The 19338-nt window shown below is 53.8% G+C and overlaps 1 protein-coding gene across 20 annotated transcripts in view; it reads right to left on the reverse strand.

Moving 5' to 3' along the window:
• Positions 1 to 5729: 5729 nt before the first annotated feature.
• Positions 5730 to 19338, reverse strand: part of SRCIN1 (SRC kinase signaling inhibitor 1) — a 69865-nt gene continuing 56256 nt past the window's right edge. For 8 of the 20 annotated variants that reach the window (XM_033089807.1, XM_033089808.1, XM_033089814.1 and 5 more), the window contains one exon: positions 16228 to 17650. In XM_033089807.1, coding sequence (XP_032945698.1) covers positions 16679 to 17650 — 972 coding nt within the window. In that variant the 3' untranslated portion in view covers positions 16228 to 16678. The other 12 variants (XM_033089817.1, XM_033089821.1, XM_033089824.1 and 9 more) reach the window with 6 other exon arrangements.

Raw genomic sequence — 19338 nt, forward strand, 5'->3', positions numbered from 1 at the left:
TTTAAATTAAGATGCTAGTTGTAATCCTCAGAGCAACCACTATGAAAATTACTCAAAAATATACTGTAAAGGAAGCAAACGGTAGCTAGGCTGATCAAGAAAAAGAGTCCCAGAAGCAATTTATAGTTGATTCCTTAAATTGATCTGTAGCTTCAACACAATCCCTATTAAAATCCTACCTTTTTGGTTTTGGGGGGCAGATATTGAGAAGCTGATCCTAAAATTCCTATGGAAATGCAAAGGACCCAGAACTAATGGGCATGGTGGCCGCAGGCCCAAGACCCCAGCACTGTGGACTGTGCTCAGTCACCCCGTGAACTCTGGGATCACTTAAGTCACTCAGAGATCAAGGAGGAAGAAAATGCACTGGGGACTCAGAGGAGATGAGCACACAGGGAGAGAAGATGAAGGCTTCCCCAGGTTTGCGTTTGTAAAGCAGTCCCTTCTATCATTTAGGATCCGACTCTGAGGTCAACCTGATGTCAATCAAATCTTTGCTCAATCAGCCTTTCCCATCAGTAAAATGGAGGTAATCATACCTACAGCCACGTTGTGAGGTTTAAACAAACACTTAGTAAATGGTAGTGATGACTATTATAAAGCATTTTTTAAAAATGTGGCTAGGGGGTGGCTGGATGGCTCCGTTGGTCAGAGAGTGAGCTCTGAACAACAGGGCTGCCGGTTCGATTCCCACATGGGCCAGTGAGCTGCACCCTCCACAACTAGACTGAAGACAATGAGCTGCAGCTGAGCTTCCAGAGGGGCGGCCGGATGGCCCAGTTGGTTAGAGCACGAGCTCTCAACAACAAGGTTGCGGGTTCAATTCCCGCATGGGATGGTGGGCTACGCCCCCTGCAACTAAGATTGAAAACGGTGACTGGACTTGGAGCTGATGGGCCCTGGAGAAACACACTGTTCGCCAATAAAATTTATTTTAAAAAGTGTGGGTATTAGGAGGGTTGTGTCCTGAGTTCTGGCTCTATTACTTCATAGTTACAATGTCCCTGAGACTGTTTCCCTTCCCTCAGCCACAGGATTATTAGCTTGGAGTGAGGCAGCCATCCTGCACCTGCCCCTACTCACTCCTGCCCCCCGCACTTCCATCTCTTCTCCACGCTGCAACCAGAGGTAACTTCTGAAATAGTGTCAGATCACACCACTTTCTTTTTTTTTTTTAAAGATTTTATTGGGGAAGGGGAACAGGACTTTATTGGGGAACAGTGTGTACTTCCAGGACTTTTTTCCAAGTCAAGTTGTTGTCCTTTCAGTCTTAGTTGTGGAGGGCGCAGCTCAGCTCCAGGTCCAGTTGCCATTGCTAGTTGCAGGGGGCGCATCCCACCATCCCTTGCGGGAGTTGAACCGGCAACCTTGTGGTTGAGAGGATGCGCTCCAACCAACTGAGTCATCTGGGAGCTCAGCGGCAGCTCAGCTCAAGGTGCCGTGTTCAATCTTATTTGCAGGGGGCAGAGCCCACCATCCCTTGCGGGACTCGAGGAATTGAACTGGCAACCTTGTGGTTGAGAGCCCACTGGCCCATGTGGGAATCGAACCTCAGCCTTCGGAATTAGGAGCATGGAGCTCTAACCGCCTGAGCCACCGGGCCAGCCCCACATCACTTTCTTAGTTCATAGCCTCCATTTGGTTTCCATGGCTCTGTGAAGAATTCCGCCCTCCTTAACCACTCCTGCAAGACCTCCTATGATGGGGCTTCTGCCCACCACTCCTACCTCATGGCATGTCCCCTTCCCCCCCCCTCACTCTACTTGGGTTTCATTCATTTTCTAGAATCCACAGATTACTTCCCACCTCAGGGCCTTCTGCCTAGGACACTTAGCCACCACCTCCCATGGAGCCACTAATTCTTAAGGTCTCCACTTAAATGTGACCTCAGGGGCCTGGTCACCCTGAGATGGTCCCCATTACTGCCACAACTGCTTCCTGTGGCACTGCTCACCGTCTGTCAGGACTCTGCTCAGGTATTTGCATTCTTAGGTTTGGTCTGGCTCCCCTGCTATTCGCTGACCATAGTCCCAGGGAGGAGGTGATCAGTTTCCAGCAAGGAGTAAACATTTCATAGGTGTTTGGAGGATGCAGGAAGTGCCTGGCCTAATTCCTCACGTGCAGCTGATGGTCCCATTTGTTACTTCCTCTTGAACTGTCAATGAATGGGGTGATTCTGGGAGATGAGGGGTGTGGGGACAGAGTCCCAGAGAGCAGTTTCCAGGTTCTAGGCCTCGTGTGGAGAGGTCAGGTAGTAGATAGCCATCAGCTGTAACTAGTTGGCTATCAGCTGTAACCAGTTAGCCATTGGCCACGGATGTGGCTTCCGGGGTTGAGCTAGCAAGCGCGGATTGCAGCTAGTTAGTGGGGTTGGTTGGTGGGCAGAGAAGCGGAGGGCAGTTTGCGGATCCTGCAGCTCCTGCTTCCTGTGTCTCCAACCCAGCCGCCAGCGAGAATATAGTGGTACAACTCCCGACTCCCGTATCTATGGCTCCGTGGGTGTTCCTTTTTGGCCTCACCATATCTTGCGTTCCTGGCACGGGGAGTGCAAGCTGAGTCCCTGCATGACACATGGCGCATCGAGCAGGGTATGGTGCCGGCCAGAATTTTCTAATGGGTAATGGAGCAGTTTGTACACATGAAAGCTCAGTTTTGCGAGCAGGGTATGGTGCTGGCCAGAACTCTCCGAAGGGCGGTGGAGCAGTTTGTGCGTAAGAACACTCAGTCTCTGGAAGCCCGTGAGGAGCAGCGCCAGGAATAGGAAACGCGATTTGCCTGGGAGAGGCGTGACCCCTCGCTGAATTGGTGGTCCTCTCAAGCCTCCGGATGGCACGCCGCCCTATTGGCTAAAGCAAGCATCGTCTTCCTCTTGGTGGTCTGCTGCCGTGGGCGCCTAGAGTTGTGGACATTTTACACCGAAGGCCTCCACCCAATCGGACCCCTGGCGCGGCGAGCAGGATTCCGGCCAGGTAGGAATGGTGTCTGACTCTGGGCAGGAGGACATGTGGCCCCCACACAGTGTGTGGTATCCAGTCGCCACTGTTCTCAGGAGTTGGACCCCTGTGGAGGGGTGGGAGGACATGGACGGTTCTCCGACCAGCATAGGCCGGAGAAGGCGAGGGTCATTGCGGCGGCCGTGTGGGCTGGGCAGTGCTTGCTGAGGCAGCCCGGATGCGGGACTTTTAGTCCCAGGAGGAAATGCTTACTGAGTCCTCAGTGGAGGATGCGGGTGTGGTCAAGGTCGTCCCTCACCCCCAGGTTGGGGAGGACTTGGAGCCCTCGCCCTGCAGAGAGGGCACACGTTGTGAGGTCAATGCACAGCCCTGGCGAATGGCTGTGGACTATGGGGAATTGCCTTCCATCCCTGATTTGATGGACCGCTTGACTGTTTGCTTGGGAACGTACCACCATGTAGTGGAACTGGCGGATGTTTGCTTCCTGTGTCTCGCCCGGCTGCCAGTGAGACTGTGGTGCAAGAAGACCCCTTGTTGGGGTACAGGCAGATGTTTACTTCCTGTCTCACCGGGCCACTAGCAAGACTGGTGCAGGAAGACTCCTTGTTGGGGTTCAGGCGGATGTTTACTTCCTGTGTCTTGCCCGGTCACCAGCGAGACTAGGGTGCAGGAATACCCCTTGTTGGGGTGCAGGCGGATGTTTGCTTCCTGTGTCTCGACCAGCCACCGTTGAGAATATGTAAGCACCTTGGCTATGAGCCACTATTTTTCCAGCACAGTACCCTGAGAACCCTGGCTGTGCCCAGGAATTCTGGCTGTGTGTGCCCAGAATGACTGGTGGTACCTGAGAAACCTGGGCTGTGCCAGGAGGTCTGGCTGTGCCCAGAAAGTAGGTGGACATTGAGGGACACCCCCTGAGACATTACTTGAACTGGACTGAAACTTTTTCTCGTGAGCTGAGTTCCTGACACAGGGCCCCTAGCGGAAGACGCTTGTTGCGTAGCTTATGAGGCGAGACCCTGTAGGGGTGGAGTCCCAGAGAGCAGTTTCCAGGCTCTCGACCTCGCATGGTGAGGTGCTGGCTCGGGTAGTAGATGGCCATCAGCTATAACTAGTTGGCCATCGGCTGTAACCAGTTAGCCACTGGCCACTGATGTGGCTGCCATGGATAAGCTAGCAAGCGCGGATTGCAGCTAGCAAGGGGGGTTGGTTGGTGGGCAGAGAAGCAGACCGGCAGGTTGCAGATCCTGTGGCTCCTGCTTCCTGTGTCTCTTACCCAGTCGCCAGCGAGAATATAGTGGTATGACTCCCCTATCTATGGCTCCGTGGGTGTTCCTTTTTGGCCTCACCATGTCCTGCGTTCTTATGTGGGGAGCGGGACCTGAGTCCCTGCATGACAAGGGGTTTTTTTGGTTACTCTCCCAGCTTTCTGGGAATAGGAGAGAGAAGGCAAGATCTGTTGGCATTTTTAAAAGGACATAAGGGATGAGGTCTGGCTGTCTGAGAATCTGAAGGAAAGGGTGCTTGGCAGGGGGGTGACCCGTGGCATGGGTATTCCCTATAGTCAGCGAGGTCCTCAACAGTGAGCTTTAGGAGAAGAAAGTACACCTGGGGCTCCAGTGAGGTCTGGAAGCCTGTGGCTCTGGGACACTGTCATTACTTCACGGGATAGAACGGTTGTTGTTTGGGGGGAGAGTAGAGGAAACACAGGAATACCCCAGGTCTCAGCCAAACAGAAGAATGCCTAGAAGAGTAACCTCTGGGACCCTTAGAACATGCTGGCGCAGTGACATGGCCTTCAGAATCCCAGGAAAACCTGAGAAACCCCATCAGGTCATCCGGCCCACTCAGTGGTGGGGTAGGTTGGACTTGGATGTGGAAATAACCTGGAAGGATTTAGGCATCTTGTTGGCTACAGGCCCCCAGCCAACCAGAATCAAGGATAAATCTCCTCTCAGTTTCAGAGGAGACCATAGGGTAAGTGGGGCCAGTCGGCTTTTGAGAAGCAGAAAGCAAAAATGCAACAAGATGGGGGCTGAAACTAGATCCTTAGACAAGAATTTTTCAAACTGTGGGTTTTGACCCATTAGAAGGTCATGAAATCAATTCAGTGGGTTGTGACCAAAATGCTCAGAATTTAACAGAAAATACCAAAGTGCACTATACATAGTAAGTGCTGTTTCACTAAATGTCTGTGTGTGTACATGTCTAAATTGTTGAGATGAAAATATCTTACCGTGAGTTACAATTTTTTTAAAAAAGTTTGAAAGCTGCTGCTCTTGAAAGGATGGAGACAGACAATATGAAGGGTCCTCCCATCCAAAGAACAGGAGGCCGAGACCCCAACCCAGGGGTAATGAGACCCTACTTGGTTTTGGGGGGAAAGCATTGGGTTTGGTGTCAGGCAGAGCTGGAGTCAAATCCTGACTCTGCATCATATTAGCTGTATGACTCCGAGCCAGACACCTAACATGTATGGCTTTGTCACTTGCAGGTGTAAGTAATGCCAGTAGCGACCTCACTGATGGTGGTGAGGGGCCTAGCCGAGAGCCGGCGCCCATAAGAGTTAGTGGTGTTCTCACCAGCAGTTCCATGATGTTGGTTCAAAGGGCCCTTGGGGCAGCAGCCTCCCAGGCATTTCTGCCCCTCCTCCCCCTGCCCTGCCGGCTAAGCGGGGCATTTCGCTGCCAGGGACGCCCATCCCCTGCCCATCCAGCCCAGCACCTTCCAGGGTGAAGTTGAGAAATAAGGAGACAGCATCCTATAGGAAGGAGATCCAGGAGAGGAAAAAGAAACAAGTTTTATTTAAGCCCCAAACACTCGGCTAGAAAAACCGAAAAGGAAAGAGAGAGGCGAAGTAGGGAGAAGAAAAAGGACATTAAAAAAGAGAGAGACAGAGAGAACACAGCAACCCTTTTCCATTTAGAAATTGTCAAGTTACACTGACAGAGGTCACAGAATATCCACAGAAGCCATCACTGCTACACCAACACGAGCCCTACAGGGTGGGGTGCGGGGTGCGGAGCCCCGCCTGGGACCCCTCTCAGAGCCTCGGGCCTGAGGCTCCCGGGGAAACAGCATATAGTGGAAGGGGCGGGAGAGAAAGGCCCCATGCGAGTAACACAGCACAGTGAGCAGGGGCTGGGGGGGCCAGGTACAGGGACCCCCCCAGACAACTTAGTTTTCTCTTGGTCAAGCACACACTGATGGACAGAGCAGCGAAGCGCATGCATCTGGGGGGGGGCATTGACGTGCTGTGGGCTTTGAGAGGACCGTGGGGATGGGGGCTTGGGAGGGCAGCTGGAGCAGGTGGTGCAGGGACGATGGAACACTCACAGGCACTCCCACACGCCTGGGTCTACACCCACGTGCACATATACACAGGTCACACACACCTCCATGTACACCCATCCACATATGTGGCCCATATACCTACAAGTCTCTTGCAGCTACGCATGTCTGCACACACACATTACACACATTCTCACACGCAAAGCAAAGCTCTTCGAACCCAATGTACAGGTGGGCACGTGCTGATGCCCAAGCAGGTTACATGCACCTAGGCGCGCATGCCTCCCTGCACACGTGTGGTAGGTCACACCTGTACACACACATGCTTCTCTCCATACACAGTGGACTTGCGCCAGTGCACACACACAGGCTGCATACAACTCCATGCAAATGCCTCTCAGCCCGAAATGTGCAGGAACCAAAGTGAAAGAAAGATGCAAAGCCCACTGGGCTCCACGTGAGTGGGTGGGGTGGGGCCCAGGGCTCCCTCCATCTGCCCCTCACGGATGGACACTTCCCCCACCTCCCCCTACAAAGGGACATTCAACTTAGGACAATGACGGTGGGGCACACATTCGGGTCACAGGGCCGAGGGTGGGAGGTGGGAGCAAGTGAAAAGTAGCAAGCAAAGAGTAATGGAGTGGAGGGAGGAGGGGGCACCACTCCCCCCAACCCTCCCAAGTCAGGGGTCTCTGTACAGCCAAATCAAACCAAACCAAGTCACTGGACCACAGAAGCCAGGCTGATGTATCCATCCTCCAGCCCCCCTCCCCCGCCAAAACAGCGGCCAGGGAGAGAGTGCTGTGGGTTTTTTTTTTTTTAATATTTATATATATTTATATTACGTATATTATATATATATAATATGTAAATATATTTTTAAAACAATATAAAATGTTAAGACACTTCACTTAAATGTAAAGAGTTGCCTGCAATTAAAAGTAATTGCATCATTTATGAGGTCCTTTTTTTTTTTCTATTTTCCAGGGTTTTTTTTTTTTTCGGGAGGGATTTTTTTTCCCTCTTCTTTTGTTCTTTTTCAAAAAGGCTTACTTGCCTTTGTACAAAAATGATCCAAAGCTAGAAAACAAGGATGAACTAACAAAAACAAAACAAAAAAAGAGAAAGAAATGAAGAAACACAACCCAATTTCCCCTCCCTCTCCAACCCTCAATAGCTCCCCCAGGCTCTCCTAAGAGCGAGGACCTTCCTGCCAGGCCCCAGGGTCTATGAGGTGCTGCCCCTTCAATGGCTCCTTCTTTCTGTGCTTACTGGGGAGACTAAACCCAAACCCCTGTCCCCTGTGCTTACTCGACTTTGTGCTCCAAATAGGAATCCTGCTCCCTGGGGACCCTGCTCCATCTCCTCCTCCTCCCCCACCCACATAATCTCCCTGCTGGCCCCTCGCTCTGCCCTCCGGGGGGCCAGAGCTGAGAACCAAAATTGGTCTCCCTCCCCATCTCAGGACCCCCAGCCAAAAGCCTCACTGCAAGGCAGCCAGCCATTCACAGGTTGGGGGCCCTGACTGGCTGGTCAGACCTCAGGGACCCTCAAGCATCTCACCAGGGGTCACCCCTCCCCGGAAAACCCTCAAATCTCAAAGAGGATGGCTGAAGGTTAAGTCACCCACTTCTGGACTCAGAACTGCCCCCATCCACCCCCTCTGTATTACCCCATTTCCCTCACAAGACCCTTCCCACCCTCCAGGCCTCAAAATCTAATCATCTAGGCCCTTCATTCTTGCCCACCCACCCCCATTAAATAAGTTAATATCATTTAAAGTGCTAAATTAGGGAACTAAAAGTACCAAATATCCCTCCTCTGGCTGCCCTCTCCCAAGGCAGTGTCCCCAGTATTAGGCTGTCTGCCCAACCCACCATCCACAGCCAGCAGTCCGAAAGGGCCCCTTCCTCCCGTTGGCACAGGCCAGGTGGCTCCTCACCACAGGAAGAAGGGAGTCCCAGGAAGTCAACTCCCCTCCAAGGACACACAGATTCAAGGAACTCACACACACCATCCCCCCCAGGCCCCTCAAACTCTGGCCTCCCTCTCCTGCCCATCCATCTTGACTCAGGCCCACCAGGGCGCGTAGGAGAGAGCAGAGAGCAGAGTTCAGACACATCCCAAGGTTGGACAGGAGGGCGTGCCTCCAGGGCCGGGGTCTCCCTGCATCCCATTTTCCAGCCTGATATTGGAGTTGGTCCAATGTCCAGGTTTTCCTCCAGGAAGGTTTCAATGACGTGGAGAGGGGATGTCTCGCTGCTCCAAGTCTCCATGGCTCAGAGTTTGTTTGGAGTGCTTTTGGGAAGTCCCGGGGAAGGCAGGAAGGGAAGGTAGGGTACAGGAACTGAAAGATGGACTTGGGAGGAAGAGTGGGAAAAGAGAAAAGGGAGGGACCATGACAGGAAGAGGGCCATTTCAGAATAGGAAATCAAAGGAAGATGGTGTATTTTGGTTCTTAGTTTTACTGTTTTGTAAAAACACACAAAAAACAACACAAAAGATAATTGAAAGTGAATCATTTAAAAAAACCAAAAACACCAACAGAGGATGGGTATAGAGAACTGAGGAGGGCCACATCTTTGGCAACCCTTCAGAGGGTCTGGAGAATGGGGTGCGGTGGGGTGGAGATGAAGGGAAGAGTAGGCAGAGAAATGGCTGGGGTAAGGGAAGGGGGGGGATAGGCTGGGCTGGAGGTGTCTGGGGGCTTCTAGAAGGAGATGGAAGAATTCCTCGCCCCAAACGAAGTCAATACGGGGATAGAGGTTCTGGAAGCTGAGGGCTTTTCTGAGACTGGGCTTGAGGTCTCATTTGACCCGCTCATCTCTTTAGATGGTTTAGTGGCCTGGAACAAAAACAGGGGTCAGGGATCAGAGAGAGGAAGGGTAAAGACTTCATGCTAGCCCCCAGTTGAAGTTTTGAAAAAAGAACACCTCTGCATATCCAAGAGGAAATTAACTGCAGAAGGAAGACACCAAAGGGGCATCTGGAGAGAGTGGTCCCCTTGAGCTAGGGAGTGGGATGGGGGTGGTGAGGAGCATAGCAGGTGCAGAAATGGGGCACAGAGTTGGACCAAAGGGCCTGGGAACGGGTGAAAATGTAGGTCCACGGTTACTGATAGGAAAGAGAGAAGGCGGAAGAGAGAGACCAGAGAAGTATAAGAGATGTCCCAGGGCCAGCAGACAGGGAGATGGGGAGTGGGGAAGGGACAGGGGAGGAAGGAAGAAGGGAAACGTTAGCTGCCACAGGGGTGCAGGCCCTCAGAGCAGGGAGGGAGGAAGTGAGCTTTGAGTCCCAACTGGCCAGCAGCCCAGACAGGGCCCCTTTCTACTTCAGCAGGAGGCTGATTCTAAGCAGAAGGTCTTGTGGTGGCCACTGAGGAGAGAGCTTGCCTCCCTGGGGAGCACTTCTCTAAAGAACCCCCCACCCCCACCCTCCAAGAAGCTGGGAGGAAAAGCACTCACTGCAACCAGCCTCCTGTGCGCATGGAAGGAAGCCCCACTGCATCCCATATAACTGTTTCTCCAGCTTTGAGCTGTGCCTTGTGAATAAAGCACATCACTCCCTAGTCACCAGTCGGCTCTCGTAGTTAGAAATAGCTGAGTCCCCTCTCCACCTCCCTGTTTCTGTACTGGTCCGGGAGGTTTGTATGGTTCCAGAGCCATCGGCATTGCCGGAAGGGGATGACATGTCACAAATGCAGATTCCTGGGCCTGCTCCAGAATCCATCTCTGGCGTGGGCTTGGGAACGTGCATTTTAGGCAGGCACCCCAGGTGATCCTGCTGCACATTTAACTTGGAGATCCCCTGGATTAGGGATACACAAACTGGGTTTTCTTCCTGTCCCTCCTGGCTTTGTTTAGTTACTAGTGTGATAACCAAATCGGACTGATAAAAAAGACAGAAAGGAAGGGGACTGGAAACAGTGTCGTGGCCCATTGCCAGAGACCTCCTGCAGGTCAGGTCTGGACAGGGTCACTCCATTTCCCGTGACCTATATTATCAGCCAGCTGCTGGGTCACTCTACCAGATGCCTCACAGCAGGAAAGCAGACCGTGCCTCCAGCAGCCTGGAAAGGAAACGAGGACACCGCATGCAGCCTGACCGCTGACAGTGAACCTGCCCTTGCTGCTGGTGGTCCTTTCTACTCCCCCTGGGTACAGTGATTCACCTGGGTTTTATTCACCACACTGCAGTCTGCAATCTACATCTCCCCCTTTATGAAAATCAAAGCAGGTTCCCCATTTGGGTCTTCTACCCCTCTCCTCTTTCCTGTGGCCACAGATTCCTTCCTCAAAAGGGTTCCAGGGCTGTAGCCAGAGATCTTTCAATTCACTCTGTCCTTTGCTGAGGGCCACATGCCAGGCATGGTCCCTGCTCACAGGGTCCCAGTACCTGGGCCCTGAGAAAACGCATTTAACGGCAACCAAGAGTTCTCTCCATCCCTGTCACTTACCTTTGGCTCCTATCCTGCTCCTCCTCTCCTCCCCTTTCCCATTTAAAGTTCTTTCTGCCAAAGCCAGGTGGGAGGGGAGCATGTCTCCCTGTGTGTCTCTTCACATCTCACCATGTCCCAGTCCCGCCATTGGTTTCCTCTTGGCTATCCTCTTTGTTCTCAGCCCCTCTCTCTAGTTAAAAGGTTTTTCTGTTCCTTCACTTTAGCATTTGTCAAGAGCCTCTGTCTATTCTGAGCTTTGGTCTTTAGAACACCTGCCTTCCGACTTGTTCCTCCACATGACTCGGGTATTCATTCAGGTGACGTGTCCTCACCCAGGTGACGTCCCCCTTCTCCCACAGCCAACACACGGCCTTTAAACATCAGCGCTCAGCAAAATTCACCCACTTCCACAGATCCCCCCACCCCTTCTTCTTCACAGGGACCTCTTGTGGTTGCTCTGTGAGCATCTGTTCGGTAAAGTCCTCTCAGGCCATCTTCCTTCCCAGGAGACCGGTCACAACATCCCAAACCCACTTTCCTGAAGCTAAGGGAGCACGTGTCCAGCTGTGCCCAGTGACCCTACCCTGTGCTGCTCAGAGTTCTCAGGTGACACAGCTGCTGTCTCAGAAGGTTCCTGTCACTTCCATTTCACCAACCTGGCACTTCTATTCCTCCCCTGTTGCTCCCAATTATGTCCAGAGAAGCAGAGCTTTGTCACCATTGTGGCAGGGGAGAAAGTTCCTAGATGTTCAGCTTTCTGCTGGGGCATACTGGAACCATTAGCCAGGGCCCAGAGGGCCGAGCCCTGAACCCCTCCTCTTCCGTGGGTTAGAGGCGTAGAGGCTAACACCCTCCCTATGCTTCGAACATGCTCACCTGTGCCTCCTTGCCGTGACACAGATTTCCATACAGGTGTAAATCACCTTGTAAATCACATACAGGTGTGATTTCCATACAGGTGTAAATCACAGCAGACCCTGCTGGCGCCTCCTCCCAGTGCCACCTCCCCCCTGCCCACACCCCCTTCTTCCTTGCTATTTGCCTGAACCAGGCACTGGGCTATCAGCAGAGGTGGGGCTTCTCCCAGCCCAAGGTGGGTGGGTCCTGATAAATGTATAGCAACTGGAGCAATTCCTTCTCCTTGCCAGTGACTGACTTAGGCAGAGCAATGAGAAGAGAGGGGAGATCATTTAGGGGCTTCTAGGAAAGGTTCTCTGGCTCCTAAAAAGATCTGTGTGCTTAGGACCCCTGGAATGAAGGCAGCCCTGGGGGGAGGGCAGAATGATGAGCCAACAGGACCAAAATATGGAAGGAGCCTAGGTCTCACATCCTTGAACTGCTGAATTCCCAGCCCTGGATCCTCCCTGCTTCCTGACTTCTTTTGTTACATAATACCTTTCCTTACTGCTTAAGGCATTTTGAATAGGAGTTTCAGTGAGTTGCAGCTAAAAGCATTCCAAATGATATATGAAACCCAGTGCTGCTCCCCCAATGCTCTAGTCAACACTATTCCGGTCACTGGGGCCATCTCACCAAGGCTTGGTGAGACCCACGAGGTTATGTTTCCTGGCAAAGCAGGAGAATCCATCAGGAAGATACAGCATTTGTCTCAGGCAGACCTGGGCTGAACTCCCAGCTCTGCCACTTCCTAACCGTGTGACCTCTGTCTCTCTGGGGTCTTCATGTCCTCACCTGCAAAGCAGGGAGGATAGTCCCTATGGCATTAAGAGTCACATGAGATAACACACACAGAGCATGAAGCCCAGTGCCCACATGCAGGACACACGATAGTAGCTATTATTATTGTATCATTGGAACATTTTAAGTCGGTTTTGTCTGTTTCCATCTGGATTGGGCCTGATCAGTGGCACATTCATCCATCCATTCATTCACCTACCCAACAAGTGTTTACTGAGTGTCTGTGTGTGCCACGCACTGCTCTAGGCGCTACAGGAATGCAGCAGTGACAAAGCTAAGCACCTGTATTTTAAGGTCTAAAGTTGTTATGAGGATTAAATAAGATACCTAAGCTTGGTACATCAGAGGCGCGCTGGCTATTTTCCATCTGCCTCTCCAGCCACTGGATCTCTGTGCCCTGGCTGGCTAAGCCCCCATGCCTTTGCTGACTGGCTTCTGGTTGGGTTTGGCCAATGGGATTATGGCAGGATGGGGTGGTGGGCGTGGGGTGGAGCTTCTTCTCTACTCCCTCCCTCCTTGGTGCCATGTTATAGGCAGCAGCTGCGCCCTCCATAACTACAGCTCCTGCTGTCCCTAAACTCTATGACGTCCTGCCCCCCTTGCCCCAGGGAGGTCCCGCTTTCTGCTCTTCCTGGTCCCTGGGTACCTCAACATCCCTCAACCCTCTGGGTGGTCCCTTCATTACAGTCCCTTCATGTGAGGCATCTGAGGAGATACAGTAGGTGTTCACAGATTTCTCAGCCCTGGCAGAAGAGGAGGTAGCCACCATCTCCCATCTGCACCAATACCCCTGGGAATATGGCTCCTATCCCAATCCTGGGTCTTGAGCACAACATGCAAGGACTTTTTTTGCAATGTCACGTCCTCTGATTTCTCTGTAGTATCAAGCACTGTTGCACCATCTCCGAACCCCCCACCCATTTCTGTGTCTCTGGCCCTGGCATTTCTATTCCTCTCCCCTCATCACTGTCAAAGGCAGCTCTAGGCTCCAAGTGTTAGAACCGTCCGTCCAGCCCTTGACAAATGTGCTGTGTGACCAAGCACAGTGGTGTCTCCTTCCCTTTGGAGAACAACTGGTGGCTTGCAAAACTCTTTCCCACACCCACCCAGTGTTATGTGACGTCAGAACCTGCTGCTGGGGTTTTGTCCCCATGGTACAGATGAGAAGAAGTGGCTGCAGAAGGCAGAGGACTTTGACGACCAACGTCACAGACAGAGTTGATATGGAGCCCAGAGGACTGAGGGCAAGTGACCCAAGATGGCTGAGCAAATTGAAGGTATAGGTTGGAAGGTACCAGGAGAACTGGGCAGAGGGGACCCAGGGTGTCATGAAGTGCCCTGGGCAGAGGTGACAGAAGTCACCAGGAGACCTTAGAAGGGCATGCGTTTAGGTCGTGAGGCATGAGATGATTTTTCCCCTACCTCTTTGTAACCTTTCTTTAAAAAATTTCCACAAGGAATATGTATTACTGTATTAGAAAGAAGATATGCTTTTTTTTCAAGGAAGGAAAGCTATTAGAAAAGTGAACGTGAGAGAGCCAGAGCCAGACCAATGGCAGTGGTGTGGAGAGAACAACTACGTCTGTGTAGGAGGCGAGGGGAGGGAGGAGCTCTCGGAGCCACCAGAGCATGGGTGGACGCCTGCAGGTGGGTGACATTTCCTGAGGGGAAAGCAGCTGAGGAAGGCTTGAGCTCAGAAGAGAGACCTGAGCGGGGCCAGATGGAGTCTGGTACCCAAGGAGAGGAGCGTGTGGTGTGGGGAGAAGAGAGGCCGGGCACAGGGAAGTGAAAAGGCAAACAGAGGAGAAACACTCAGAAAGGAGTTAGGAGGGGTGGGGCTGAGGGCTGACCAGGGAAGGGTCCACACAGCACGCCCTGGTGTGTGTTGGGGGGTATATACCACCCGTGCTGCAGAGAGGTGGGGAGAGTCCCTTTGGAGGCCGCTGGAGACCTAGCCAAAGCCAGTGGTGATGATGCAGGGGAGGCAAAGTGGGCTGAGGATTGAATGGAGAGAGCGTGGAGGCAATGGAGGTGACCAGAAGGGCAGGGGAAGGCAACGGGTGAGCAGCTGGATGCTGGGGAAGTCATGACTTAGGGTAAGAGATGGTGGAGCATATTAACAGCGGAAGGAGGCGCCCCTGAAGAGGCTAAAGCAAATGTGCTTTGGGTGAGGGGTGTCAGTCTGGATTTAAACCCTGATCCCCCACTTGCTAGCTGTTTGACCTTGGGGAAAGCCTCTGTTTCCCTATCTATCAAATTGGGGATAAAGACCTTCTTCAGAGTGGTGAGCATGCAATGAAATAACGTGTGTGTCTGGCACAAGTGAACACCCCATAAATGTCAGCTGCTGTTTTGGACATGAAAGTGGGACCAGCCTGGACAGGATGAGGGGAACTCATCCATGGTGGTGTCAGGAAAAAAGAGCCGGGGGTGGGACTTGCAGGGTGTGTCTGGGGACCCATGAGGAAGACTGTGGGCCAGTGGGGGGCCAGTGAGGAAAGGCTGGTCAGGGGGCGGACAGGAGTGGATGGCCCATCTCCACTGGATTCTCCAGGGAAACAGCAGGCAGGCTGGACCCGTGTACCAAGGGCTGGCACAGGATCACGTGGTGGGAAGGGCTCTGGGATTTCTGGGTCCCAGTCCTGGCTCTGATCCACCTTGCTCTGCACCCTTGGGAAGTCCCTTTCTTTCTCTGAGCTGCCCCTGGGTTGTAAAGGAGGCAATGGACTCGCCCATTTCTAACCTACCTCTGGGCCTTCATGTCACAGCATCTAGACATTTCACCCCCCACGCCCACCCCAACGCCCAGAACAGGCCTGGCATACCAGCGCTGCTCAGAAATGTTTACTAAACCAAATGAGTCCACTGAAGGTCTCTCAACATCTAGGCCCAGGAACCACCCTGCAACTTCAGACCAGCCACACGGGGCCACAGGGCGGAAACACCCAGGGGTAAGGTCAACTCTACACACCATCCCCTAACACGCTAGTTAAGTCTGAAAGAGGGTGCAGCACCCCTGCTGCTCCTTCCCCACAGGTAGGGGGGACAAAGTACCCCTCTCTTTTTTACCCCATCGAATATCAGCAGGAATGCACTGAAACCCAAACACAAGACTGAAAAGCAGATGCAAGTTGGTTTCTACCTCAGCTGGGAGATAGTCTAGGAGCTAAGAGGGAAGCTGAGATCAGAGTGGGTGACCCAAAGAGCAGGCAGGACTGAGAGCAGAAAGAAGGAAGCAGCAGAGGAGGGGGCATATAAGTCCCCCTCCCATAACCCAGGGCAGGCCAGGTCTTAGAAGGGACCTAGGCTTTGGCGCTGGTGGGGACAGGAGTCCACTCACTCCCCCGCCCGCAGGAGCAGCTAGGGAGAAGGCCCTGCATTAGGGGAGGGGCCTGGCTGAGAACCTAAATCCTAAACCAGATCCAGAGCACTGGGATCGGGGAGAGGAGGGAGGAGATGCCTCAAGGGACTGATGGAGCAGTCCTGATGGAGAGGACCTCTCTGGACAGCCAGTGGGAAGGTAGTCATAGGAACAATGGCAGTAGACACCCAGCACACAACTGGAGCACATAGCACTGCAGGGGGCAGGGCCTGAATGGGGCCCAGGTCCCAGTCCCACGGTGCCCGCCTTACCTGCTGCTGGGCCTGGATCCTCATGTACTCGGCCCTCTGCTTGCCGTGCTTGCCTTTGTCGGGGCTGCCTGCCTGGCTCTGGGCTGCCTTCAGCCTGGAGGCTCCTGGAGTCACCACCTTCATGGGTGGCACACTGCCACCACCACTCTGCAGGAAGAGAGAAAGGGTTGGGGTTGGAGGGGGGTCATACAGGAACCTTAGACACTGGGTGGGATCTTCAGTGGGCCCTTTGGGATCTGGAGACACACCCCCCATCCCAGCTCTGTAGCCCGCCCAGTCCAGGACTCAGGCCCACTCTCTAAGGCCAGATTTAAGGTGTCCCTGCAGGAGAGGTGACAGGGCCACCAGCGAAGTTCCCAATCACTCCACTCCCTAGTGAGAATGCATTGGTGGTTTCTTTGAGTAGCCCAGAGGCAGGTGGTGCCTCCTGGGGGAGCCACTTGTAAAGTGAGGGTCCCTAGCACCACCCCCACTCCCAGCAAAGGGCACCATCCTGAGCCCAGGAGAGCATGCCTGAGACTGGCGGGGGAGGGGGGGTATTCTCTATAATGGCAGACAGAGCAGGATTGACAGCCCCAGGCCCACATCTTTCTCCGAACATGAGGATGGGAGTGAAGTCTCCCTATAGATGGAGAAGTCTGGCCCCCTTGAACCACCCCAGGTACTAGACCTGCCCAGAAGGGCTCTGGAGCTCCAGAGGCAAAGGCAGAGAAACGACAGAGACAGAAAAAGTCAGACAAGAGAGCGGGAGGGGACATGGGGATGGAAAAAGGGGAGAGAACTTTATTTGTTGGTTTATAGATACAGAGCAGAAGGGAGAGGCCCTGGTCCCTGCCAGGGCTAGATGGGCTGATCCCTGAGGAGGCCAGCTTCCCAGCCTCCCTGGGCTCTGCCTGTCAACCCCGCCGGGCACTAGGCTCCCAGAAAGGTGGCAAGAGCTGAGAGAAGGCCAGTGGGAGGAGGGGCTGATGTAGTGTTCCTGCAGTCCTCCACTCCCTCCAGCTCTGAAGATCTGAAGGCAGACGGGGAGGACAGGGGAGGAGGCAGCCACCTGGGGACTTGGGGGCAAGGGTGGGGGACTGCCAGGGGGTCTCTCGGTGGGGGTCGTGCCCATCTGGCTCAAGGTAGCTTCCAGCTCCCGGAGAGTCTCCTCCAGGCTGTCCATCCGCTGGGTGGTGGTGCCCCTCACGGCACAGTCTAGGTCAGCAGTAGGCTGGCCCTGGCACTCCCCACTGGTGGGTTGAGAATCGTGTCCAGAGTCCTTGGGGGTCTCCTCTGGGTGCATCTCAGCAGTGGAGGGCTCCTGAGTCCTATCTGAGGCTGGTCCACAAGGACAGGGGATCCTGGCTCCTTCTTCCTCTGGGATACAGCCCTCTATCCCCAGTCTCTTCAAAGGTGTCCCTTCTTTTTCGGGCATCAAGCTGCTCCTGGGCTGGGAAGCGTCGGCCATGACCCCTGGCAGAGCCTGGGGGCCATCCCAGCTCCTCCCACTGCCAGCCAGGGTCCGGGGTCTTGGGGTGGGGGTCGTCCTGAGACTGGGTTCTTCAAGCCGGGCCTCTGGTGGGGAGGGAGGGTTGGGGACACACTCTGTCAAGATGATCCTGGGGACACAGAAGGCCCTGGGGCCTGGGGCAGCCTGGGGAGAGAAGAAAGATGAGGGAGAATGTGGTCTCTGTAAACCATATCACCCCAAATTGGGATGGAGGATTAGACATGGGTGAGCCTAGCCCCTTCCTCCCATAGAAGGAGAAACTGAGGCAGGGGAGAGGCCTGAGTTGACCCAGCGATTAGAGGCAAAGCTGGGACAAGAACTCAGGTCTCTCTACCATACCCTCTGGTCTCCCTCTTGCTGGCAGAGATGCCAGTTTACATAGAAGCACAGATACATGCTGACTTCCCATTGCCCATGCTAGACTCTGGGAGCAGAGTTTAGGTCTCACGGGTCCTCCCGCGAGTTTGCCCATCTGTGCAATGGGATAACAACACGAGAGGTGGGTGGAGAATTAAGCGAGCTCATGTGGGCATGTGCTTAGAACAGTGCCTGGCTCACTGTCAGTGCTCAGCTATTTGTGGAATTGAACTAAATGACGGAGACCAGCAGCCCTGTATGGGTGGAGACCAGGTGTCAGTCTCTGGTCTCTGAGGGTGGGGCTGTCATCCTCTTCTCAGGACAGAGATTCCTGGATCCCCCACCCCCTACTTTTGGAGCTTCTTCCAAGGGTTTCACAGCCTCAGAGGAAGGGTCTCAGCCAAGTCCCTGCTGCACACAGGCTTGGGCAAAGCTGGAGCACCTGGTTCTGTGTGAGCATCCCTGGCTCTGGCTTTGGTGGGAGCACAGAGAGGCCCCCCAAATTGAGTGAACCTTCGTCTAATTCTGAGCACCAGTCTTGTTCCAGGTTCTGTTACATACATCTTTGCCTTTAATCCTTAGTGTAACCCACGAAATGGTCACTACTCTCATTTGCTCCACTTTATTCATGAGGAAATTGAGGGTGTGGGGGGAGGGTCATTCACCCAAGGTCACTTACCCACAGCTAGTTAGTGGCAGAGCCGGGATTTGAACCCAGGCAGTCTGACTCCAAGTCCAGTGCTCTTTCCACTAAAAGGAGCCATGGGGAGATTCGTGGGGGGCAGCAGGGTCCCCCAACCCCCCTCCCAAGGCAACCCACAGCCCTGCCACCTGCTTACCTGGAGGTGGGGATGCAGACCAGGAAAGCAGAGAGGGAGACCCATGCCTGCCTGGCTCCATTGCCCGATGGTGCCTCAGGACGCAGAGGGTGAGCCTGGCTTCAAAGGCCAGCAGAGGGGCTTTGACCACTGGGCCCCTTCAGGATTGGCTCCTAGAGCCAGAAAGGGGCAGGGGCTGGGTGCCGAGCGCACGGCCAGCCTGGGGGGCAGCCCTTCCATACTGCTCATCCCCAGATGGCTCCTTGTACTGCTCTGTGCCCATCCTCTGCCCAGCAGACAGCACTGTCCACCCATCTGGTGCCTGTCTGCTCCCCCTGACCAGAGAGGCAAAGCACCACCAGGCCTTAAGCTAGGCCAGAAACTGGTGGCGGCCAGCATGGAGCTCACTGTGAGCCAAGGAGAACCAGATGAGACAGGCGAGCCTATGTGTACTTAGAGATGGCCTCCCAGAGCAGAGGCCCTCCTCCCCCAATGTGACTGGGCAGAGGGAGACATTTCCCAGGCCACCCCCCTCCTAGGTCCTACTCCCCAAGCACAGTCCTCTGGGAGTAGAGACAGCAGGTCCACCCCAAAGTTCCCAAGAAAGAGTAAAGAGGAAATAAGTGCAGCAGGACAGCAGCAAGGACTAAAGTTAGA

Source organism: Rhinolophus ferrumequinum, chromosome 21, assembly GCF_004115265.2.
Source record: "Rhinolophus ferrumequinum isolate MPI-CBG mRhiFer1 chromosome 21, mRhiFer1_v1.p, whole genome shotgun sequence".
Taxonomy (NCBI): Eukaryota; Metazoa; Chordata; class Mammalia; order Chiroptera; family Rhinolophidae; genus Rhinolophus; species Rhinolophus ferrumequinum.